This window comes from Talaromyces stipitatus, genomic scaffold, assembly GCF_000003125.1.
Source record: "Talaromyces stipitatus ATCC 10500 scf_1105507295555 genomic scaffold, whole genome shotgun sequence".
Classification (NCBI taxonomy): Eukaryota; Fungi; Ascomycota; class Eurotiomycetes; order Eurotiales; family Trichocomaceae; genus Talaromyces; species Talaromyces stipitatus.
In genome coordinates, this window is record NW_002990116.1 from 1,392,955 (window position 1) to 1,413,544 (window position 20,590).

At 47.3% G+C, this 20,590-nt stretch overlaps 8 protein-coding genes across 8 annotated transcripts, besides 5 other annotated features; 6 read left to right on the forward strand and 2 right to left on the reverse strand.

Moving 5' to 3' along the window:
* Positions 1–569: 569 nt before the first annotated feature.
* On the forward strand, positions 570–1,841 carry TSTA_116170 (uncharacterized protein; the record flags this gene model as incomplete). The annotated part of the gene is made up of 2 exons (XM_002481774.1): positions 570–1,053; positions 1,345–1,841. The coding sequence occupies 2 exons, from the start codon at positions 570–572 to the stop codon at positions 1,839–1,841; spliced, it is 981 nt and encodes a 326-aa protein (XP_002481819.1).
* Positions 1,842–3,784: 1,943 nt separating this feature from the next.
* Positions 3,785–3,865: a sequence feature (A-rich).
* Positions 3,866–3,957: 92 nt separating this feature from the next.
* TSTA_116180 (NAD dependent epimerase/dehydratase, putative) lies at positions 3,958–6,112 on the forward strand (the record flags this gene model as incomplete). Its single annotated transcript, XM_002481775.1, has 6 exons — positions 3,958–5,015; positions 5,153–5,159; positions 5,215–5,378; positions 5,406–5,419; positions 5,464–5,580; positions 5,640–6,112. The coding sequence occupies 6 exons, from the start codon at positions 3,958–3,960 to the stop codon at positions 6,110–6,112; spliced, it is 1,833 nt and encodes a 610-aa protein (XP_002481820.1).
* A 412-nt stretch (positions 6,113–6,524) lies between these two features.
* On the reverse strand, positions 6,525–8,260 carry TSTA_116190 (carboxylesterase, putative; the record flags this gene model as incomplete). The annotated part of the gene is made up of 2 exons (XM_002481776.1): positions 6,525–7,684; positions 7,792–8,260. 2 exons carry the CDS (start codon positions 8,258–8,260, stop codon positions 6,525–6,527), a joined length of 1,629 nt encoding a protein of 542 aa, XP_002481821.1.
* A 1,007-nt stretch (positions 8,261–9,267) lies between these two features.
* Positions 9,268–9,462: a mobile genetic element.
* Positions 9,463–9,680: 218 nt separating this feature from the next.
* Positions 9,681–11,889, forward strand: TSTA_116200 (endo-1,3(4)-beta-glucanase, putative; the record flags this gene model as incomplete). Its single annotated transcript, XM_002481777.1, has 5 exons — positions 9,681–10,070; positions 10,134–10,587; positions 10,642–10,962; positions 11,238–11,254; positions 11,529–11,889. Exons 1-5 carry the CDS (start codon positions 9,712–9,714, stop codon positions 11,887–11,889), a joined length of 1,512 nt encoding a protein of 503 aa, XP_002481822.1. The 5' UTR covers positions 9,681–9,711.
* A 1,200-nt stretch (positions 11,890–13,089) lies between these two features.
* On the forward strand, positions 13,090–14,429 carry TSTA_116210 (cell wall glycosyl hydrolase YteR, putative; the record flags this gene model as incomplete). Its single annotated transcript, XM_002481778.1, has 3 exons — positions 13,090–13,525; positions 13,574–14,226; positions 14,282–14,429. 3 exons carry the CDS (start codon positions 13,090–13,092, stop codon positions 14,369–14,371), a joined length of 1,179 nt encoding a protein of 392 aa, XP_002481823.1. The 3' UTR covers positions 14,372–14,429.
* A 420-nt stretch (positions 14,430–14,849) lies between these two features.
* Positions 14,850–14,910: a sequence feature (A-rich).
* Positions 14,911–16,026: 1,116 nt separating this feature from the next.
* Positions 16,027–16,069: a microsatellite.
* Positions 16,070–16,071: 2 nt separating this feature from the next.
* On the forward strand, positions 16,072–16,951 carry TSTA_116220 (uncharacterized protein; the record flags this gene model as incomplete). The annotated part of the gene is made up of 1 exon (XM_002481779.1): positions 16,072–16,951. One exon carries the CDS (start codon positions 16,072–16,074, stop codon positions 16,558–16,560), a length of 489 nt encoding a protein of 162 aa, XP_002481824.1. The 3' UTR covers positions 16,561–16,951.
* Positions 16,620–16,654: a microsatellite.
* Positions 16,952–17,507: 556 nt separating the features above from the next.
* TSTA_116230 (phosphoglucomutase, putative) lies at positions 17,508–19,214 on the reverse strand (the record flags this gene model as incomplete). The annotated part of the gene is made up of 2 exons (XM_002481780.1): positions 17,508–18,655; positions 18,680–19,214. 2 exons carry the CDS (start codon positions 19,212–19,214, stop codon positions 17,508–17,510), a joined length of 1,683 nt encoding a protein of 560 aa, XP_002481825.1.
* Positions 19,215–19,801: 587 nt separating this feature from the next.
* On the forward strand, positions 19,802–20,530 carry TSTA_116240 (U1 snRNP complex component Yhc1, putative; the record flags this gene model as incomplete). The annotated part of the gene is made up of 4 exons (XM_002481781.1): positions 19,802–19,868; positions 19,921–20,055; positions 20,113–20,181; positions 20,244–20,530. 4 exons carry the CDS (start codon positions 19,802–19,804, stop codon positions 20,528–20,530), a joined length of 558 nt encoding a protein of 185 aa, XP_002481826.1.
* Between the last annotated feature and the right edge of the window lie 60 nt (positions 20,531–20,590).

Below are 20,590 nucleotides of genomic sequence, written 5' to 3' on the forward strand. Positions count from 1 at the left end.
TGTATTAAGTAGACGCCGAGAAAAGCTGTACACTGTGTGTATCCCATGTATTGAGAGCGTATATTAAGGACTTGAGTCAGCTTAAACTACTATACCAGCTATACATGGCAATATGTGGCTGTCAGCTTAAGTGTTTGAGGATGCAGGTAGGTCTGTTCAAAGCTCTGAATCAGGTTTAACTTAGTAGTCGAATATGGAGTAGTGCATTTTATCATTACAGATGCTCAGCCTACCAAATCTCTTACTTATGTCAGGGTAGCCTGTCACCGTATCCCATACAAAGAATTCCTAATATGGGAATAACCATATGACTGTGTTGGAATTATCCAGCCAAAACTAGGGCTAAACTAAGCTGTATGATATAGTATACCATAGATCACCATAGTTTGTAGTCAGTGGATCCTCAACGGCGTTTAATAGTGGGTCTTGAACAGGGGTCTAGGCTCCGTTTCCCTCATTCCTTTCATCCCCGGGTAAATCATAGTTGAACAGCATCAGGTCATTCACATGAGGCAATAGCCATGAGGTAAAGTCTTAAATACAGGTCGATTTTTCCAGGATTAGATCCAATGGTCCAACCTCTCGGTGTCGACAGGCACGGGGGTGCCATCAAATGTGAGACACACGGTAAGAGAAGTTCCCTGAGCACAAGTGTTATCAGCACGGAAGAATCATACATGAAGCAAAGCCGATGGAAGGAAGCAAAAGAGCTTCAAGTGCCAGTGATCGAAAGTATTAGGCACGTTCTGGGACTAGAGCATCCTGATACGCTAAGCAGAATAAGCAATCTGGAATCTATATACGTGAATCAAGGACGATGGAAAGAAGCAAAGGAGCTACAGGCGCAAATAATAAGGATTCGGATGCAGGTATTCGTGGAATTTGAAGATTCTGATTCGTCCATTGAGGACGGCTCAGTCTTTTCTGCCACACTCTCCATTCCCAGCACTAGATCATTGGACTCTGGAAGAGCGGATATAAATACGTTACTCGTTCAGGGATTTGCAACTCTGCTTCATGAAGATGACACCGTACTTTCGCTCCTTTTACTTGGTATATCTGCACAAAAAATTTGCTTTGAAAGGATGCGAAACCACTTCCGGAGATTGTTGAATCACTTCGCGATTAGTATCAAGGCAGATAGCCTCAGTGAACTACACCGAGACCTCAGAAGCTTTGTAAGCTCATACTCGGCTATGATCACCCATGAACTATTTGCCATGACACCTATTGACAAAGAGCGAAACATTCCACTTTCCCGTTTCAGAGGTAGAGCTAGGAATCGTAGCAGATAAGAAAACGCTTAGCGCATGAGAGGAAAATAGAATACTTCCTTCAACATAGGTAGGGATCGCCATACTTCTCGGATAAGTGATGTAATCGAGGTTTCCAATCCCGAGGACGAAGAAAGCGACCAAGACTCTGTGACAGAGGAACTGGGTGATGATGAGCCCTATGAAGGATCGTTGCAACACTTAGATCAAATAAAACACCTCATTCTGCAAAGCACTACTTATCAGATCCTTCGACATCGGCCCGGAGAGTTTGTTCAGCCCACGCTACATTCTCGGCTTCGAGATCTAGTGACCAGGTGGTCAAACCCAGCAGACAAGAACCATGGCGAGATTGCGCGGTATAACCTGTGGGATCTCCTCACAGAATTGCGACACGTTTATCACTATCGGAATAAATTTAAGTACGATAACAATATGTCTGGATTTCTCAGGTTCACCGGCCACTATCAGCATATAGTTGAGCGTTGGACTGGAGAGCGTTGGGATTGGTGGCCATTGCCTCGCTGTCCGAGGAATCAGAGACAAGGATACGGTGGAATTGTGTAAGGTCTCATCCAGCACTACTTGATAACTAGGTTCTAATTAGCAGCGTAGATATATGGTGAAGAGCGATAGGGAGAATTACCGAATACCTTTGTCAGACGACTCCGTTCCATAATCAGGAGTCTTCTTATGGACACCACGGCAACCCAAAATATGCAACCTCTTTCAGATGCACATAGTAGATCCAACTTAGTCCCTATGATCAATAGACAGATTCCTAGCCATGTGTCCCATCAAAATCAAAAAGCCATCAACCAGTTAAACCGCCTTCTAACATGTCACTGCATCATCAACACCCAGGACTCAAGGTCAATACCTTGGATAGGACGACCAACCAACACCGTTCTCTTCCTCGTAAAAATGGGCGAAGACTACAATCTCGCACAGATCTGCGTCAGCAATCTGAGCTGCCAAACATTCTTCGCCACCCTGGAAGAAGAGTGTTTCCGCCCGAGAGGTGTTCTACGGAGCAGCTGTAGTGTTTGGAGTTACTCTCATTGTGACTTTCACAAGGTAGTTCCATTTATCCAATACAGTATTCCAAGTATTTTGGTTAAAGATATGTATCACAGTTCGAGAAGTTTGATGACCACGAGTTCATGCCCAGAATCAAAGATGCATTCCCTGATCATGCGAACAGCGAATACGAGTATCAGCCAAGGCCAATGGATAACATTCCCCCGATTTCCGAATACGAATTCGAGAAACGTTTCTACGCTTACCACAAACCACGACCGCTACTTCATCTGCACCACAAATGTAGAAGGCTAAGAGCTCATTCCTCTGACATTTGGAAGTTCCTGCCAAAGAAAAGGAGCAAACTGGAAGAAGTGGGGGACAAGCGAAAGGACTTGGGGATATACGCTCGCGAAACCACAAGTCTATGTCGAATCATTTTCTACAATTTTATTTGTATTACACCTTTACTAGCGTTCTGCGTGACATGGCTTATACCGCAAGGGCGTAGTACGGATTTGCAAAATCCATCTATCCCAGTCTCCATAATGGTTCCAATGTTCTCTCTATTTTGGAGCGTGTTTCTCGGCAGATTACAGTTTGGAAATTGCATCAGAGCAGACATGTACTTTAATGAATCATTTCGGTATTTCACATTGTTGATGCCCTGCTGGTCAATGCGAGTAGATCATGAAGTAAAGTTCGGCATTTTAAACCAAGGGCTATCCACGCCGCGTCATCCCCCTTGATGAACTTCATTCATGTACCGGAGTCAACGCGAGGAAGACTTGTCGCAGCTATATACTCTAACCTTCTGTTCTGCAGCCGCCTTTTTACTCAGACCAGCTATACCGCCACAATCATCGAGTAATATGGAAAATCCATCTTTACGGTTGATATCCTCCCACTGGAGCCATGGCAGATCTGGAAGCCATCTCCTATTATAATTCAATCGTCCCTCCCCTGTATCAGGAGCAGCCTTTAGCCTACAGCACCTATTCAACCGCCTGTGACGGCATTTGAGAAAGCCTCACAGGCACCGCAATATCGTATGTCGAGAGCTACTTGAACAATCCCAGAACTGTGGCAAGAGTGGACTTTCGGGCTCAATGGCCAGCGTCTACGTGAATCAGGTCATATCCTGTCATAGTATACAAATCTGTGATATTACTATTGTGCTATGATCTATACGGAAGGTAGTACACAGCTAACTGATAATGATACTTACATAACCACTACTTACACAAGGCTTGCCATTTGATCTGCTCTCAGCAGAGCCAGTATCAGGGGCGGTAATGTAATGTTCGGTACCGTCACGGAACGAAATTGGCCATTCCCAGTACCGGCCACATTCGTGTCAATCATCACCACTGCTACGTTCTGTTACATTACCGTTTGTTTACCAGTATCACGCGTAATTATCATTACTAATCCAGGTTCTGTAGTTAACTAGAACTTATCAACTCTCTACATTCTATTTTGCTCTTAACAAAGAACAAAGATAAAAGAACAAAACGGGAGGAAAAGAAAGGGAAAAGAAAGGGGAAAAAAGAGGGGAAAAGAAAGGGAAAACGAATATATCGTTCATCCTATCCTCCAAACAGCTTCACCATAACTCTTTGCATCTCCAGCAACCGCTATTCCATTCATTCCCACTCCCAACATGGCCTCTAACTCTGATCTTGGAGTCGTTCTGGTCGTCGGCGGCTGTGGCTACCTAGGCTCCAATCTGGTCAAGATGCTACAGGAAGAGCCAACATGCACAGCTATTCACGTTATCAGCCGGACACCGACCCAGAACCTGCATCCAGGCGTCACCTACCATGCAGGAGACATCAGCGATGCCCGGCAGGTGGCTGACCTCTTCACAAAAATCAATCCACGTGTCGTCTTCCACACCGCCTCGCCGAAAGACATTGCCCCAGAATCTCTTCTGCGCAAGACGAATATAGAGGGCACACGCAACCTCCTCAAGGCTGCTCGTGAAACGAAGAGCACGCGCGCTTTTATCTACACCGGCTCAGACTCTGCGCTTGAGCAAATGCCCGGAGTCAAACAGACAGAGGAAACCGCCAAGCTCTACACTGAGCGCAGCAAAGATGCCAATCCATACGCCAAATCCAAAGCCATTGCCGATGCTGAGGTGCAGGCTGCGAACACATCGCTGACCCTGACCACCGCTGTCATACGCATCCCTGGACTTTATGGCGAGAATGACGATAACTGCGTGGGCACGTTGCTGGAGACAATCACAAGAGGCGAACACAACGTGCAGGTCGGCGATAACAAACCAATCTTTGAATTTGTCTACGTCAAGAAGGCCTGCGAAGCACATATTCTGGCAGCCAAACGAATACTCGAGGGTCGTCTCAACGGCGGCCAAGCTTTCTTTATTTCCGACGGCGTCAGTCTTCCCTACTTTGATTTTGCGCGGAAATTGTACGCTGGCGCCGGTCATCTGGTTCCGCCAGATCAAATAAAAGTCATGCCGCTCTGGCTCGTGGTTGGTATCGCGAAACTTGGTGAATGGCTCTACTGGGCTTTTACTTTCAATACAAAATTTCCGAAAATGCGCAGTCAGCGCATTAGATACCTTGCTGGTGGTTGCCAATGGGATGTGAGCAAGGCAAGGGAACAGCTGGGCTACGAGCCGGTGACAGACCAAGACGCAGTTCTCAAGAAGGTTGCGCAAGCGGAAAGCATACGCTTAGGCATTAAGAAGTAGCTAGCATACATTGTCAACAACGATTTCCTATTTGTAACCCAAAAAGAAATACCAGTCACCAATATCAATATCATGATACAATGAACAAGAGGATCGGTAATATTCAACTACTAACCTGATTTCTACGCCGCAGCAAGAGGGTATTATTAGTCTTAGGAATCACCGCCGATCGCCACTATAACAGTTTCTTCAAAGATACCAACTGCCATCAACATGGGGCATCATGCACAAGGTCAAATCGAGCGTATTCTTGACCGAGGTCGCTCATTGGTCGATCTCTCCGCTGATGGTGTTATTGAGCTGAGGCGTCACTCTGAGCAGTCTATTGCTATCGACAAGTTCAAGGTCTCTTCTGCATAGTACTATGACTGGCTTGATAAAATCAGTAACGACATCCGCGGTGTGGAATATGATGCTCAGAATATGCATGTATTGTCTTGAAAGGGGGCCCAGGATGGATTCATGAAGATGCAGCTGCCTTGATTGGTAAATTTCTAGGGCTATTACGAGACAGGTTGAGTGCCGCTACTGACTCGCGCTACTTCTTGACTGGAAGCAAAAGTAAGCATCTTCTTAAACCTATCTAGTGCCTACCTTCAGCAAATTAACTATAGTCCTAGATTGTTTATTGGCCGGCGAATCCGACTGCTCTTCAAAACAAGCAGATGCGTCTCTCATGAAGTCTGGAACTAAATGGCCAGTTGTGGCTCTTGAAGTTGGCATTTCTGAGACTACGACGAAGCTCTATGATGATGCAAATCGATGGTTAAAAGGCAGCAGTGGTCAAACCAAACATGTTATACTTGTCGATGTTCAGGAGAAAGGGAGACCGGATACTTCGAACGACAAGTGGGATCTATCTGAGGTTGACTTTCTGGAGACCCGTCGTGACAGGCTCTCTGATCATATACTCCAATGGTATCAGTCTCAGGGAATTCAGCTTGTTGGTAACTTCAAGCTATCTGTACATTTATGGTACAGTGACAAATACAGGCAATGTATCCTGAATGAGGCCGCCTTTTCACCAGGCAAATTAATCGACCTAACAACCATCCAGGATGCTCCTTTTGAGATTGGACTATCTCATGCCTGATGGAAGTAATTCTGATATGAATTAGCCACTATTGTTTCCCTTAAGGCATCTAGCACACACGCTGCAAAATGACTTCGAAACTATTGAAAGTGGCAGGGCAGACCTCTTGGTGGAGAAAGAGCAGTCCTTTGTTCATTGCATGTTCTCTTTTATCGCGCTACAGAATCTGCTAGCTGGTTCAAGCCTGGTTGCGTAGAGATGATTGGAGCATCTGATACGTAAGGCCCCATTTCGTTCCGCATCCAGGTACAATATGCCACTATTTGTATAGGACTTGCTATAAAGTTTCAGTGGGAGTAGTGTGCTTCACCGAGGAGTGTCAGTAAGAGTAGAGCACCCTCTGTTAGTTTCCTACAGTTCTTACTAACAAGGAAATACCGCCACCATAGGTCTGGAGCACTCCTGAAGTTCGCTAGTTCTTATGGGCTTCTGCCTCCAAACGAACCTTAACAGAGGAAGTGGTCGTCGAAGTGCCCAAGGAGCCCAGAGTGGTGTTCGAGCAGAAGGAGTCGTACGAAGAAGGGTACAGAAGCTCATACTCGGGCTTGTTGTCGTTGCCCAGGCGGACAAGCGTCTTCTCATTGGGATCGTACTCGGGCCAGCCACGCTCGGACAGGCCAGTGCGCGGGTTGTCCAGGAAGGCAAACCAGGAGTGCTGCATCAGCTTGGTGAGCCCCCTTTGGGGTTCCGAGGTTGGGAGTCCGCTGACGGCGGCCGAGTTGCCAAACAGCATGTGCATGTCAGTGCCGTGATAAGCACCGCTGGTGGGGTACAGACGGGTGTTGTTCCAGTCGCCCATGTAACGGAAAGCCCAGGCGGGAGTGCCGTGCCTGCGACGGCTCTCGACCTGCTTGGCGACGGCGCAGGTGAAGGACTCGAGGTTGAACACGTTGTCCTGCTCTTGCGTGGGGACTGCACCGTTAGAGTAGACGGTGATAGCGTAGAAGCCGGCCTCATTGTTGTTGTTGCCGTAGAGAATGGGCACCTTGGCAAAGTCGCCCTGATCGGTGCGCTCGAGGTAGTCGGTGAAGACAAGCAGGTTGTCAGCCTTGGGGTAGAAGCTGGGAACGGTCCGCAGGGGGCTGCTACTTTGGCCCGACTTCACGGTGGCAGCGCCAGCTTTGATATCCTCCCAGGAGGCGTTGCGCATGCACTTGAAGGTATCGGTCGCGTTGCCACAGCCGACGTAATCGACGACGGTCTCCCAGTTGTCCTGCTGCGTAGAGGGGTCCGGTAGCGGGAAGCTGAACACGTTGCCTGAGTGAGTGATGGCGGCGCTAATGATGGGGTCATCGCGGTAGGCATAGGTCCAGTAGTCGACAGTGGCACCTCCGGCAGACTGGCCGCTAATGGTGATCTTAGAAGTGTCGCCACCAAAGGCCGCGATGTTGTCTCGAACCCACTCTGTGGCCAGGCGCTGGTCGCGCATGCCCAGGTTGGTGTCCAGACCATCGGCACCGGGGAAGCCGAAGATGTTCATGCGGTAGTTAACCGTGACCACAACCAGGTCCTCGGCGTTGGCGAAGTTGACGCCGTAGTAGAATGGCGTGTTGGTGTTTCCAAATGTGAACTCTGGCAAGGAGACGGCATGTCAGCATCAAATCAAAGGCTGGTCTAAAGGAGAAAAAGTAGCAACGTCAGGTCCACGATGCCCTACCAGGAGATCTCCAGGTACTCACTGCCACCGTAGAAGAAGACGAGGACGGGTTTCCGGGCGAGGTTAGAGCGAAAGGTGGCCTTGGCCCAGATGTTGAGGGTCAGGCAGTCCTCGCTCTGCGGCGTGCCGCCGCTTGCAGCAAAGTAGTCGATGATGCGGTTTGCGTCTTCGAAGAAGTCGGGATAATCAATGTACGGGAACGTGCTGTGCGGGCAATCGTAGCCGAAGTCCTTGGCCTCGTAGCTGTGGTGGTCCTCGTAGCGTTGGGGACTGGCGAAGCGAAGGTCGCCAACGGGAGGCTTCGCGTACGGGATGCCCAGATACTCAATGACGCAGGGCGTGTCGTCGACAATGTGGCCCTCGATCAGGCCATTGGTGGTCTCGACCTTGAGGAACTTGGAGGTGGAGGCTTCACACTGCTCGTAAGGACTGGCGGCGACAAGACTTGAGGCCAGCCATGTCACGGCAGCGAGCACGGCTTGCGCACACATGCTGGCAAGGATGTTCCTGATCGTTGCGAAGATAGAAGTGAAATAACAAGTAGTAATAAAGATTTTAGGCTAAATAGTGAACGAAGTAATAGATGATCAGGAATAATATACTAGGCAGTGGCAGGAGATCAATATCGGGAAGAACAACATACGCCGCAGACAATAAATGCTGCTGCGAGCGGATAGAATGCACATAAGCAATTCGGAGCTAAGAGTCGTGTATGATCACGACCAAAAAGCGACTAACATGAAATGCTACGGGGTCGGAAGATGCGTCCAGACGAGCAGGTCGATGCACCTCAGGCACGACTCCCGTAGCGTTTATCATCTATATATCATCTATATATAGACGAGACAGAAGAGAACGTGGTGGATGAGCAGGAAGATAAACAGCCTTCCGACGTTGAAAATTACCCAGTGTCACAAGAATCAAGAAGTCACAGTCAATAGATTAGCCTATCGCGAATAGACTAATGCATCAAGGAACAAAGGATTATCCGATAGGAGCTAGGATTAATCAGGAAAAGACACTGGACCTAGCCAACTTACGGCTCGAGGACATAGTCGAACATAGCCAGACTATGTCGAGTGCAACATAGTCGACATTCTCAGACAGTGAATATATGTTGGGATTCTGCCCTTAGATAGTCAGCACCGCCTACCTGATGTAGTTAGCGCGCTGGTAGCTAGATATCTCCGCCCTAGGTTCCTAGAGAGAGACACACAACAGAGTCAGTTTTCCTGCTACCAGCACAAGAATATATAAGGACGCTCATTCACCGTGTATTTACTTCTACTCTACTGGTTTTTATTACCTTACACGTATCACTCTAAGCTAGTTGGAACAGTTACTTCTCTCTTATTGTCTCTTTGATATAACTCGATACTCGTCTTTACGACACTCTCGTTAATAGAATACAACCGGACCTTTGTTGAATTAACTGCTTCAATTACAATCACCCATTCTCGATCACCAGGCCTAATATCTTTGGTCGAGCATATCAATTGCTTCCTGTTGTAACCTTTGCAGTTGCGCAGAATCCCATGCCAAGGCCAGTCTCATCAAAATTGTAGATATCTTCTAGCAAGATCCCATACACCGATATAACCTCTCATACACGATCAAAATATTCTTGAATTATCTTCAGATCTTCGCATTTAGCGCGCTCGTCGTTATATTTAACATGTCCACGTAATCAGAGTGGACACAGGGCGTATACGACTTTATATAAATCAATGTGATTGATAAGTGGTCAAGTGGAGTGGCAGAAACAGGAAATACGTAAATACCGCAGACTGTTCATCTTTCCCTTGCTGCCTTGCATCATCATTTTTCTTCCCTTCTCTCCTGCATCCGTCATCCATTCGCTATTTCAGTACCAATATACTTTGCTAATATTCACTTTCGAGGATTAATACAGGATATTCATTGATTTTCAAGCACTGTCGCAATGGCATATCAAGCGCATGGCCAGACGCAATACCCAAAATCGCATGGTGATACTGCCCCTCCATATGCCGATAACATCGCCCTCAACTCCAGCATAAACAACGATTCACCTCAGAAATTATCACAGTACTCGAGATTTGATCCGCGAGGATGGAGAACCCGCACAAGACTCATTGCTGCTGGCGGCATTGTGGTGATAATCATTGCGATCATTGTCGGCGCATATGAGGGTTGGAAAGCGAACCGATACCCGAATTATTCGGCGCTTACATATTCATTGAAGGATACCTATGAAGGAGAGAACTTTTTTGATAATTTCTGGTATTGGTCCGATGCGGATCCAACAGGGGGTTTTGTTTTGTAAGTAAACCTCTGTTACATTCATGTAGTACATGTGTTAATCGACTGACTAACTATCTGCAGCTATCTGCAGAGGGCAAACGCAGTTTGGTCTAACCTCACATATGCGACCAAGGACTCGGCCGTGATCAAGGTTGATACTAGTTATCCAAACACCATCGGTGGACGCAACTCCGTTCGCATCCAGTCCAACAACACGTACAACAATGGTCTATTCATCTTTGATATCCTTCACACGCCTTATGGTTGCGGTACATGGCCTGCATTGTGGCTTGCGGATTCGAGCAATTGGCCGACCAATGGCGAGATTGATGTTATCGAAGCTACGAACAATGGTACCTGGGGAAATAGTATGACTTTGCATACAACGGACGGCTGCAGCATGGGCGTAAAACGCAAGGAAACGGGTAAAGTTACATCGAAAAACTGCTACAACGGCACGAACTCCAACGAGGGATGCGGCGTGTCTAGTACCACTGCTTCCTATGGCCCTGAATTTAACAAAAACGGCGGAGGGGTGAGTGTTCGCCTATGAGCTTTCTAGGCCTTACAAGATGCTAATAATATAAAGGTCTACGCTACTGAACTTCGTGACGCTGGTATCCGTATCTGGTGGTGGCCTCGCAACTCCATTCCATCTGATATCGCCGACGGCAAGCCCGACCCGTCAACCTGGGGTGAAGCTACGGCGGATTTCCCTTCTACAGACTGCAGCATTTCATCTCATTTCCGGAATCAAAGTATCATTGCCAACATTGATTTATGTGGATCACTGGCTGCAGCCGACAGGTACTACATTGATCAGGCACAATGTCCGAGTAATTGTACGGCATACGTGGCTGCGAATCCTGGTGCATTCGCAGAGGCATATTGGGAGTTTAAGAGTTTCAAGGTCTATCAATCTTCTTGATTACGAAATTTTGTTTGTCTACATCATTCACATCATCGACTATCAGCGGAAACGGGTTGGAATTAATGACATAATGAGTATTGGGAACTATTATTACAAGGGCGACTTATGAGTATAGATGGGATAAAGGGATATTGTTTTGCTATGTTTACTCAGAACGCCACCACAGATTATGACACTTATCTTGCTTTATTGCCTATCGCAAGTTGGATGTATGGTTTACTCAGAGGGTGGCGGAGACTTACCTCAGACCACAGAATTACCTCCAAGAAGCGTATGGTTATTGCCATTACCACATTAATACAACCAAAAGATACTTCCGTATATAAGATCACTCTAGCCACAGATAACGTAGTAGGGGCAACATGATGTCAAACTCTATCATAAGGCGAGTTTGTGCGAGGAAGAAGTCTATAAAAACCGCAAAGAATCCAGCCCAAACTCAACCTTCTCGAAACCAAGCAAACTCAAATTACACTTCGCAAAAAAAGAAAAATTTTCAAGAGTTGTATCTCAACAAAACAAAACAATTAACCAAAGATGACTAGCAACACCTGGGGCAGCAGCTACGCCACCGATCCTTATGGTACCAACACCTACGGCACCAGCACCTACGGTGGCACCAGCTACAGCACCTACGGGGACACAACCGGCGGCGGCGCAAACCGTACAACCTACGACCCAACCACGGGTGCCTACGATCAACACATCGACTACGACGCCGATGCCACCACGCGCCGCCATCACCGCGAGCAGATGGATGAGTCCGGTCGATACTATCATCGCGATGTAGATCGGGACACTACGGGATTGGATAATACGACTCGCGTGCATAAGGAGTATTCGAATCCTAATACGGGAACGAGTTATACTAGGGATTCGGCGTATGATAGAAACAATCTTGTTTGAACGGTGGATTTGATGAAGATGGGGTTTGAGGGGACGTATTTAGGCGATTGAAAGAATGGTGGATTGGTTGTGGAATGCATGGGGGATTAAGAGGAGGAAGTTGATGTTTTGATTTTGCGCTTTTCATTCTTTTTATGCTTGTTTTTTATCGATTCACTGAATTATGTCCAAGTTCAGTGGATTTTGCATATAATGTCTTGCTACTACTACTCTTTGTAAATATGGTGGTGGAAGACATTCCTCGCTCGTTTTTGGAGAAATATGTCTGATAACTCTTTGAAAATGAACAATCATCAGACCTGAGTCTTGTCATCTCAGAAGATCTAGAATCGGAATATGTGTGTAGATTAGTAGAAGGTAGAAGTCGAAAAGGTACGTGTGAATTAGAAAGACGTGAAGAAATTTCCTAAAAGAGGTCGAATTACTGAAACAGGAAATTTTTGGAGGTTCGGGTTACAAAGTTGAAAGTACAGTTTATGTATAGAGCTGAAAACAAACCACGTAATCTGGATTATGTTGAATCAAGCAGAATATTCCCTTATTCTTCCAGCTTAGATGTGTTCTGCAGCAGACTTGGCTCACAGCCTTACTGACCTATGATGATAATGCTAAGTAAATACCCATCAACCCATCAACTCCATACAATCTGTAACCCATACCACGACTTATGTGCAACAACAACAAATTATCCGTCAGATGCCGGGTATGTATACCGTATAGATCGAGTATTGTAGATGTCAAGAAATAAAACGAAAAAGCTTGCATCGCCTCGCAAGAAAACCTCTCGTGGTGCTTTTTGCAGAATCCTGGCAGCTGCGACAAGATATGGCCACTGCCCTCAACACCCATCCGGTCCACCTGGGGGCAAATAAAACGATACTGACCTAACTATATCTACCATAGCTTAGTAATCAACGCGGATAGACATCATGTTGCTTTCAGGTTCGATTACACACATCAATGTTGATTTAAGATAGTCGAAAATACAATGTCATACCACTACTGTGATTATCGAATCGAGTTTAGTTTGACTGGTTGAGCTACTCCGTTGGCTTCGTTAGTGGTATCTTATCACGTATAACGTATTCGTTCTAGGGCTGTGTCGATCACCTGAACCATCCGGTCGTCCCGGACTCGAATATTGTCAACATATGCCTAGATAACTGCCTAGCTACCTACATATCAAATATCAATTGAACAATGAGGCTATCGCAATGGCTACCGCTACCCATTCTAACCCTATTATCCACCACCATTACAGGGTCATCAACCAACTACTCAACCTGGATGGCCGATAGCATCATCTCTCGCGGCCAAGGAATTGCTCCTGAGGAACCAACTGTCTCTACTTATCTACAAATAGGAATCGTGCAATCCGCGCTTCTGCGATTGATCGACGCGCCTTTTGTAGCGTCGGATTGCACTAAAGATGACTATCGAGCGTATGTGCGACGGGGTAGTGAGAGCGTTTTGGGTAAGTTACTTAATGCTTCTCAGGATATTTCGTATCCATTAGATCGGTTTTCGCTCGGGAGGGGTCTGTTAGCGGAGTATTACGATGAGGGCAATCGGACTGTTAAAAGTGCTTTGGATGCGTTGAATGAGTCTATTGCTCTGCAGCCGAGGAACCAATACGGTCAGAATCTTTGCCAGTAATTGAGAGGTTCCTAGCTGACAGGAACAGGTGGATTGTGGTACTTTACATACCCCAACTGGAGCTATCTAGATGGAATGTACTCCTACACCTCTTTTACTTCATTATACACCACACATTTTGACCCGCCAGCCCCGAACACCGCAACGGACGCCTTTCAATTAGATCTCCTCTGGTCCCATTGCTATGACAACACAAGCGGCCTTCTATTCCACGGCTACGACGCCTCCAAAACCGCCGTGTGGGCAGACCCCGTAACCGGCGCGAGTCCCATTGTCTGGGGTCGAGCATTGGGATGGTACTTTATGGCGTTGGTTGATTGGCTGGATTTAAATTCATTCCAGCCAGATCCATTGCAATGGGGTTATGTTCATCGCCGCTTTGTGGCTCTTGCAGACGCGATTGCGAATGTCGTTGATCCTGTCTCTGGGGCGTGGTGGCAGGTATTAAACTTCGCGGGGCGAGAAGGGAACTATATTGAGTCCAGTGCAAGTGCAATGTTTACGTATGGTTTGTACAAGGGTGTCAGACTTGGCTATCTCCCTGCATCGAGATATCGAGAGACCGCAAACAAAGCGTATGAGTATCTTGTCAATACCTTTGTGGTGAAGAATCAGAATGGGACGTTGGGTTGGAACGGGACTGTTTCGGTGTGCAGTTTGAATTCGACAGCGAGCTATGAGGTATTCCCCCTTTTTTTCTTCCTGAGGGTTGGTTGTATTGCTAATGAAGCGATAGTACTATGTGACGCAGCCGCTGTTGTTTAATAGTGTGCATGGCTCGGCGTCGTTTGTTCTTGCGAGTCTGGAGAACGAGATGGCTGTATGATAGATATACTACTTTTCATGGCGATTGCCATCGTCCACTCGAACATCAGAGTATGCAATGCTAGCTCACTGATATTCGACTCTATAAAGCGTACATGACTGCTAGCAGCTGAGTGTTTGTTATTGCCTGGGAGATATATCCGGTAGAAAACTAGTCGAAGACCCGGGGAACCCACGTATCCACTGCCTAGGCCTCTGGATTTACCGGAAACGGCAACTCTACCACATCCTCGGCTAAGACATTGCACACAAATAGACTGGCAAGACTCGTCACAAGACCACGGTCACGACGGTGAGTCAAAGTAAATGGCGTGAAATTGGGACGAGAGGGAATTATGTCTACATTCGGCGATTTTCTTGCTTCGGCAATTTCAACCAATCATAACCGAGAATTGTGTTGCAGTGTTAGCCCTGTGACTGATCAGTTTCAACCTTCCATCTATGGCAAAGTTAAACTATGGCGAGGAGCTAGGAAACCGGAAAAGAAAAGAAAGAAAAGAGAGAAAAGAGAGAAAAGAGAAAGAAAAAGAAACAGAAAAGGGGCAAACAACAGGCCGACTCTTCCATCGGCCGCTACAGATAACTAGAGTTGATCGGAGACTGCCGAGTCCCAGGTACATGCGACTGCAGCAGTTTCAGCGCCGGTCGAGAGTCCTACGTATGTAGTATGTGCGTGTATGTGCTTGTATGGACGTGTATGTGCGTAGATGTCTGCAATAACAAGTTCTATATCCATCTATGATATTACCAGAGGTAATAATTGAGTCTGAATGACCACGTTGCGAACCGAGAGAATGCGGGGGAGCCAATCACGTAAGCAGCGAAGGAAAATCCGGGGAAGAGCTAAATTTGAAATGAAAAATTTTCCCCCCTTTTGCCTCCTTGGAGACATCATGGTCCAGACTATGGAGTACGCTCTCGGACAGGAGACACTACTACGTAGTAGACAGGCGTATCGGAACACGGCACTCTGACTGATCCGTTGCTAAGCGACTATACGTAATGTAAGTAAGCTGATGATGCGATTTCTCATACAAACGCAGTCATGGATGAGTCTACTCCGTACATGCAGGCGAATGGGTGCTGTCGAGTCCGGCACATTCTTTCTTGCTTGTAGCTTGCGTTGTTCGTCTGTGAGCTGGCCAACCGCCGAGGACCATCGTGGCATGTTCTGTCGCAGTACTCCTACGTCAGTGGATATAGCAGTTTTCATTACCCCCAGGAAACTCGCTGGTTGGTTGTGCGCAGCAATTTCTGTTACGTTTTGGTGGTTCCGCCTGGCGTGAAAAAAGTTTTCCGTGAGGGCGCGGTCAGATGACTTTTAAAGCGGCCACTATTACGGGACCAGAATTGACCTTCTGAAAGAGGCAATTTCCTTGCCGCTTTACGGTATATGGATATACATAGTATTTCTCTACGTGCGGCAGATAGTATGCCTTCTCCACAGGTGACCGTGTGACTTGCCCAGATGGTACCTGAGACCGTGAGACGAGATGATTCCACGATGGTGCAATTCTTTGCTGTGGACCCGTACCTATATAACCCCTTCCCCCGGACTCCTGATCCATACTATGTCTACAACAAACTTGAATCTGACTACAACTGACTCTTTTGCGACATCTACACACACACATACTCGAACTGAACCATCATCACACATACAAACATATAGACAAACAAACATACAGACATACAAACAGCATGTCACGCTCTGCTGCATATCTTGTCGTTGAGCCTCACCCCTCGGTGCCTAGCACCCGCCGGCCAGCCCTACACACCTCAAGAGGAGGCGCCGGCAACGTCATCTCGCTTCGCAACACCAAAACCACCGACTCCCAAACCGCCACGGGCCCTGCATCCTTGACTCGACTCGACTCCAGGGCTCCCCTGACCTTCAAGTCTGGCCGTGGAGGCGCCGGCAATGTCCACAGCAGCAGTGAACGCGCCATCTTCAGTTTCGATGAGGAGCTAGAGCGTGAGATGCGTCGCGAAAAGGAGATTGCGCCTGTTTTCCATGTTGGGCGTGGCGGCGCCGGGAATTTGATTCTCAACAGTGAGAAGTCATACGGCTTGGAACGACGCCAGTCTAGCACCAGCTCGTCCAGCAATGAGTCCTTGGCTGATCGCGCAAAGGATCGAGCTCGTCAGAGCTTGGAGCGTACTTGGAGCCGGCTTACTGGCCATCAATAATTTGCTCTCTATTCTCAACAAGAAACGACTATTAATAACGACATCACGACCACCAAAAGTTTTCTTTTCTTTTTTTTTCTTTTCTCTCTCTTTTTTAATTTGCTTCAGTCAACGGCGCATTTGATCATTAGCGAGGTCATAGGGATGGGCAATTCGGGGCATAATACCAAAAAAAGTTTCCCTTTTCATATTCACATTCACATTCACGACTTTGTTTGCTTTACTTATCATGACTCTGCAGCGAAGCGTTCTCGAGTGAATCCTTCGTATAGCATTATACCCCCGTCTTCCGGTCTGGGAGTTTGATACTCTCTTGTTCTACTTATATGACCTGTTTGTATGAATACAATTATCTTAATACTTGGTTTGAAGGAATGGACATCTTCACTACTCAATTTTCTCATCATAGTACGGAATACATACTATGACTTTTAAAAATTTTTTTCATCTGAATGACTCCTCGTCTCTATTTACTACGTAGTACATCAGAGTGGATCGAATCCACTGGAAAATTCTCACGGCAAAAGTTCTGATATTTTTCCCCGAATGGGAATATCGTTGTCCCGAGTCTACGTAGTAGTAGACTAGATCTTTTCGCCGAGTTCCGATTTGAATAAAAGAACATGGGGACTTTGAGAAATGTTATTCGTGGTTTCGCTGGCTATTGTGTGCTTGTTATTCTGGTGTGTGATTGGTAAACAATGTCCGATTGCTTTTTTTCGGCTTTTGACGCCACGATCCGTCGCCGGGCTCTCAGTCTTTGAATTGGGAATGGCTTATGACTGCATTTTGCATATGAATAGAAGTATTTATGGCTTGGAAAATTTGATTCGTAGTGGCGAGAATTATACGAGGTTTACGTCGTAAAGTGTAGCCAGCACGTTCCTATGTAATCCTGAGAGAAAGCGTAACTTACTGCGCTACTCTGCTCAATCAAAGCCCAACCACTACACAGCATTCTGTAACCGCCTCAGCAATCCATCCGGCTCAGCTACCCCCTGCATAGCAATATCATCAGCCCGCTCCTGCCGATCAGCAATAGCATATATACGAAGCTCGTCGGCATTCCCCGAAGGTCGGAAATGAGCAACATCGCCATTCCCAAAATACATGCGCACTCCATCTGTATAGTTCAGTCGAATGACCGGCCCAAATCCACGGTGAGGTGAGAATATAGTCTCGAGTTCGGTGCGGATTCGCTTAATTTCGTCGCCGGCTTGAGTGTCAATCGGGGAATTGCTGGAATCTCGAATGGTTATTTGGTGTGATGCATCGTTGAAGGATATCTCCCTCATAATAGCATCAGGAGGTGAAAATCGGTTTATGATTTTCAGGCTGGCGGATCGAGGAAAATTTCTCAGTAATGCGGCACGACTATACCGTTTAGGCAACGTAGCAAATAAATCTGTAAGTGTCATGCGCTGGTTCTGTGCCGCAAACAAAGCACAAAGTAAAGGTAGCATTGCGTCTCGAGTGGGAAGCGCTGATAACCTTTTCCCATTTCGTTTCAAGTCAGATCCAGTTAGAAAACCTCCATTAGCCTCCCAGCCGCAGACTTGGGTACGCCCCTTTTCAGTTGCTAGCTGCATACCGGCAATAACGTAGGGACTGCCGATTTTGGTCTTTGGTTCAGTAATCTTGGACAAGGGACCATGATCAATGGCATCGTTCGCGCTGATGGGGACAACGGCCGCATCAGCATCAAGGAATTGCGCGACTATCATGCCTAAAAGATCACCACCGAAGAAACAGAGCTTGCCCTCCCGCGGCGCAAGGATGAGTGGACGATCACTGTCGCCATCAGTCGAGATCACGGCGTCGACTGATAACTGGCCAACGCCGTCGTATAACTTTTGCACCGTATCAAGTTGAGCCTGGTCAATAGCTTCAGTATCAATCGGCACAAACGTTTCGCTCCTTCCCACGGGAATCACTGTAGCATCGAACTTTTCAAAAATCTCCACCAAAAGATCACGTCCCACAGCCGAATGCTGATAAGCAAGGATCGTCATACCCTGTAGCGACTCTCCTTCAAAGAAATCGATAAACCGCTGAATATACGCCGTTCGTGCCTCGGGCAAAACAGGTCCCAACTCTAACGGCCTACTGCGCAACATACCCTGTTCATCAAACAGAGATTCTGAGCACGACTGCCCCATAATCTCCTCCCGAGTCCGCTCAACCAATTCATTAATCGGCTGTTCATCCCTTTTCATAAGCTCCCCCTTGCTCGTATTGAGTTTATATCCATTCCGATCAAACGGGATATGACTCCCCGTTACCATAATGCTCCCTTTCCCCCTCTGAAGAGCGAAATAGGTAAGTGCCGGCGTCGGAATAGCGCCTAGATTCAGCGGGCGCATCCCTCCATCTTTGAGTGCTTGTTCGACAGCCTGGCATAGCCCACCACGTCGAGTCTCTTGTTCGTCTACATATCTCGTAGAACTGGGGCGGAGATCGTAGGCATAATAAAAGTCATCCCCGGTTTGGATTCCGCCCTGAGACAAAGGGAGGGATTGGAGGTAGTAGATTTCGGCGAGAACGTTGGTGTAGATTTCGAGTTGGGTTAGGTCGATTACTTGTCCGCGACGACCGCTGGTGCCGAATTTGAGGGGTTGGGGTGTGTAGGCGAGGTGGTCGCGAAGGGTTGTCATTGTCATTCTTAGGTCTTGTAGAGCTTTGTACACTGTACGTTTGGGTTGTTGAGCGCTAGCGTAGAGGATTGTCTTGCGCCAAGTTCAATTGAGTATCCATCACCACACTCTATTGACAACGATTCTTGGCTCTTCGCGCTCCTGATGACTGCGGTGAAACAGCGCTCTTGGCGCATCTGATGATCATTCTGCCATCCCATACCGCCCTAAATGACTGGAGATGAGCTTATCGTCTTGCTTGACGGTTCATTCTTAGACTTCAAATAAATCTGCTTACACAAGACACCGCAACACCGAAAAATCGAGAAAAATAGTTGAACGCTTAGGTCTTGACGATTCGCGACTTTGATTCTTGACATTCATCAATCGATCGATCGCGCTTTTGGCGCGATACTCAACTCCGTCTCAAGAGGAAGATATCAGTCACAATGCCGAAATATAAGTTCCCTTCATTCCTACTATAACGTTCAAGCTAACCTTCATTGCACTCTTCTGTAGGTTCTTTTGGATCTTTATCGCCGACCTCTCATCACTAACCGACATCTAATACAGGCGACTACTGCGACGTCTACCTAACGCATGATTCCATGAGCGTGCGCAAAGCACACAATGCTGGTCGAAATCACATCCGTAACGTGGTCGATTACTACCAACGTACCTCTCCCTCTGCCAATCGACCTGGAAGTAAACCAACTGACATGTACAGAAATCGGCCATGAAAAAGCGCAATCAGTAATCGATTCAATTACGAGTTCATACGCGGCGGAGGGACAGGCGAATCCATTGTTACAACATCCTGGTGCGCCGGGATCGTTTCCGCCGCCGCCGTTTGGGTTACCTGGTACGTCTACTCCTAGTCGCAGAGAGGGATATAAAGAGAGAGTGCTGATGTGAATAGGACGACCAGGTCAAATGCCTCCTCCACCATTCGGTATTCCGCCTCCAGGTGCTCCTGGTGGATTACCTCGTACGTTTCTCAACCCGTATCCCTCTGTCTTCTATCTTTTTAACTAAAGATGTAATAAACAGCACCAGGAGGCCGCGGCATGCCCCCCTTTCAACCCCCCTTCCCCATCCCAGCCGGTGGCATGCAACAACAAACCCCCGGCGCTGGTCCTCCTGCAGGTATGCCCCCTCTACCAGGTGGATTACCATTCCCACCTCCCGGTGGTCTTCCGGCAAATTTTCCTCCTCCTGGATTTCCCGGTGGTGGTCCTGGTGGTGTTCCTGGCTCGAGTATATCGCCTCCTCCTGCCGGCGGATTCCCGCCTGGTCCGCCTGGGGGAGGATTTCGACCTCCTGGGATGGATCGGTGATGCATTTATTTACTCATAAGCTAAGGAAAGTTGGAATATGGTTGTTACATGTAAAATATG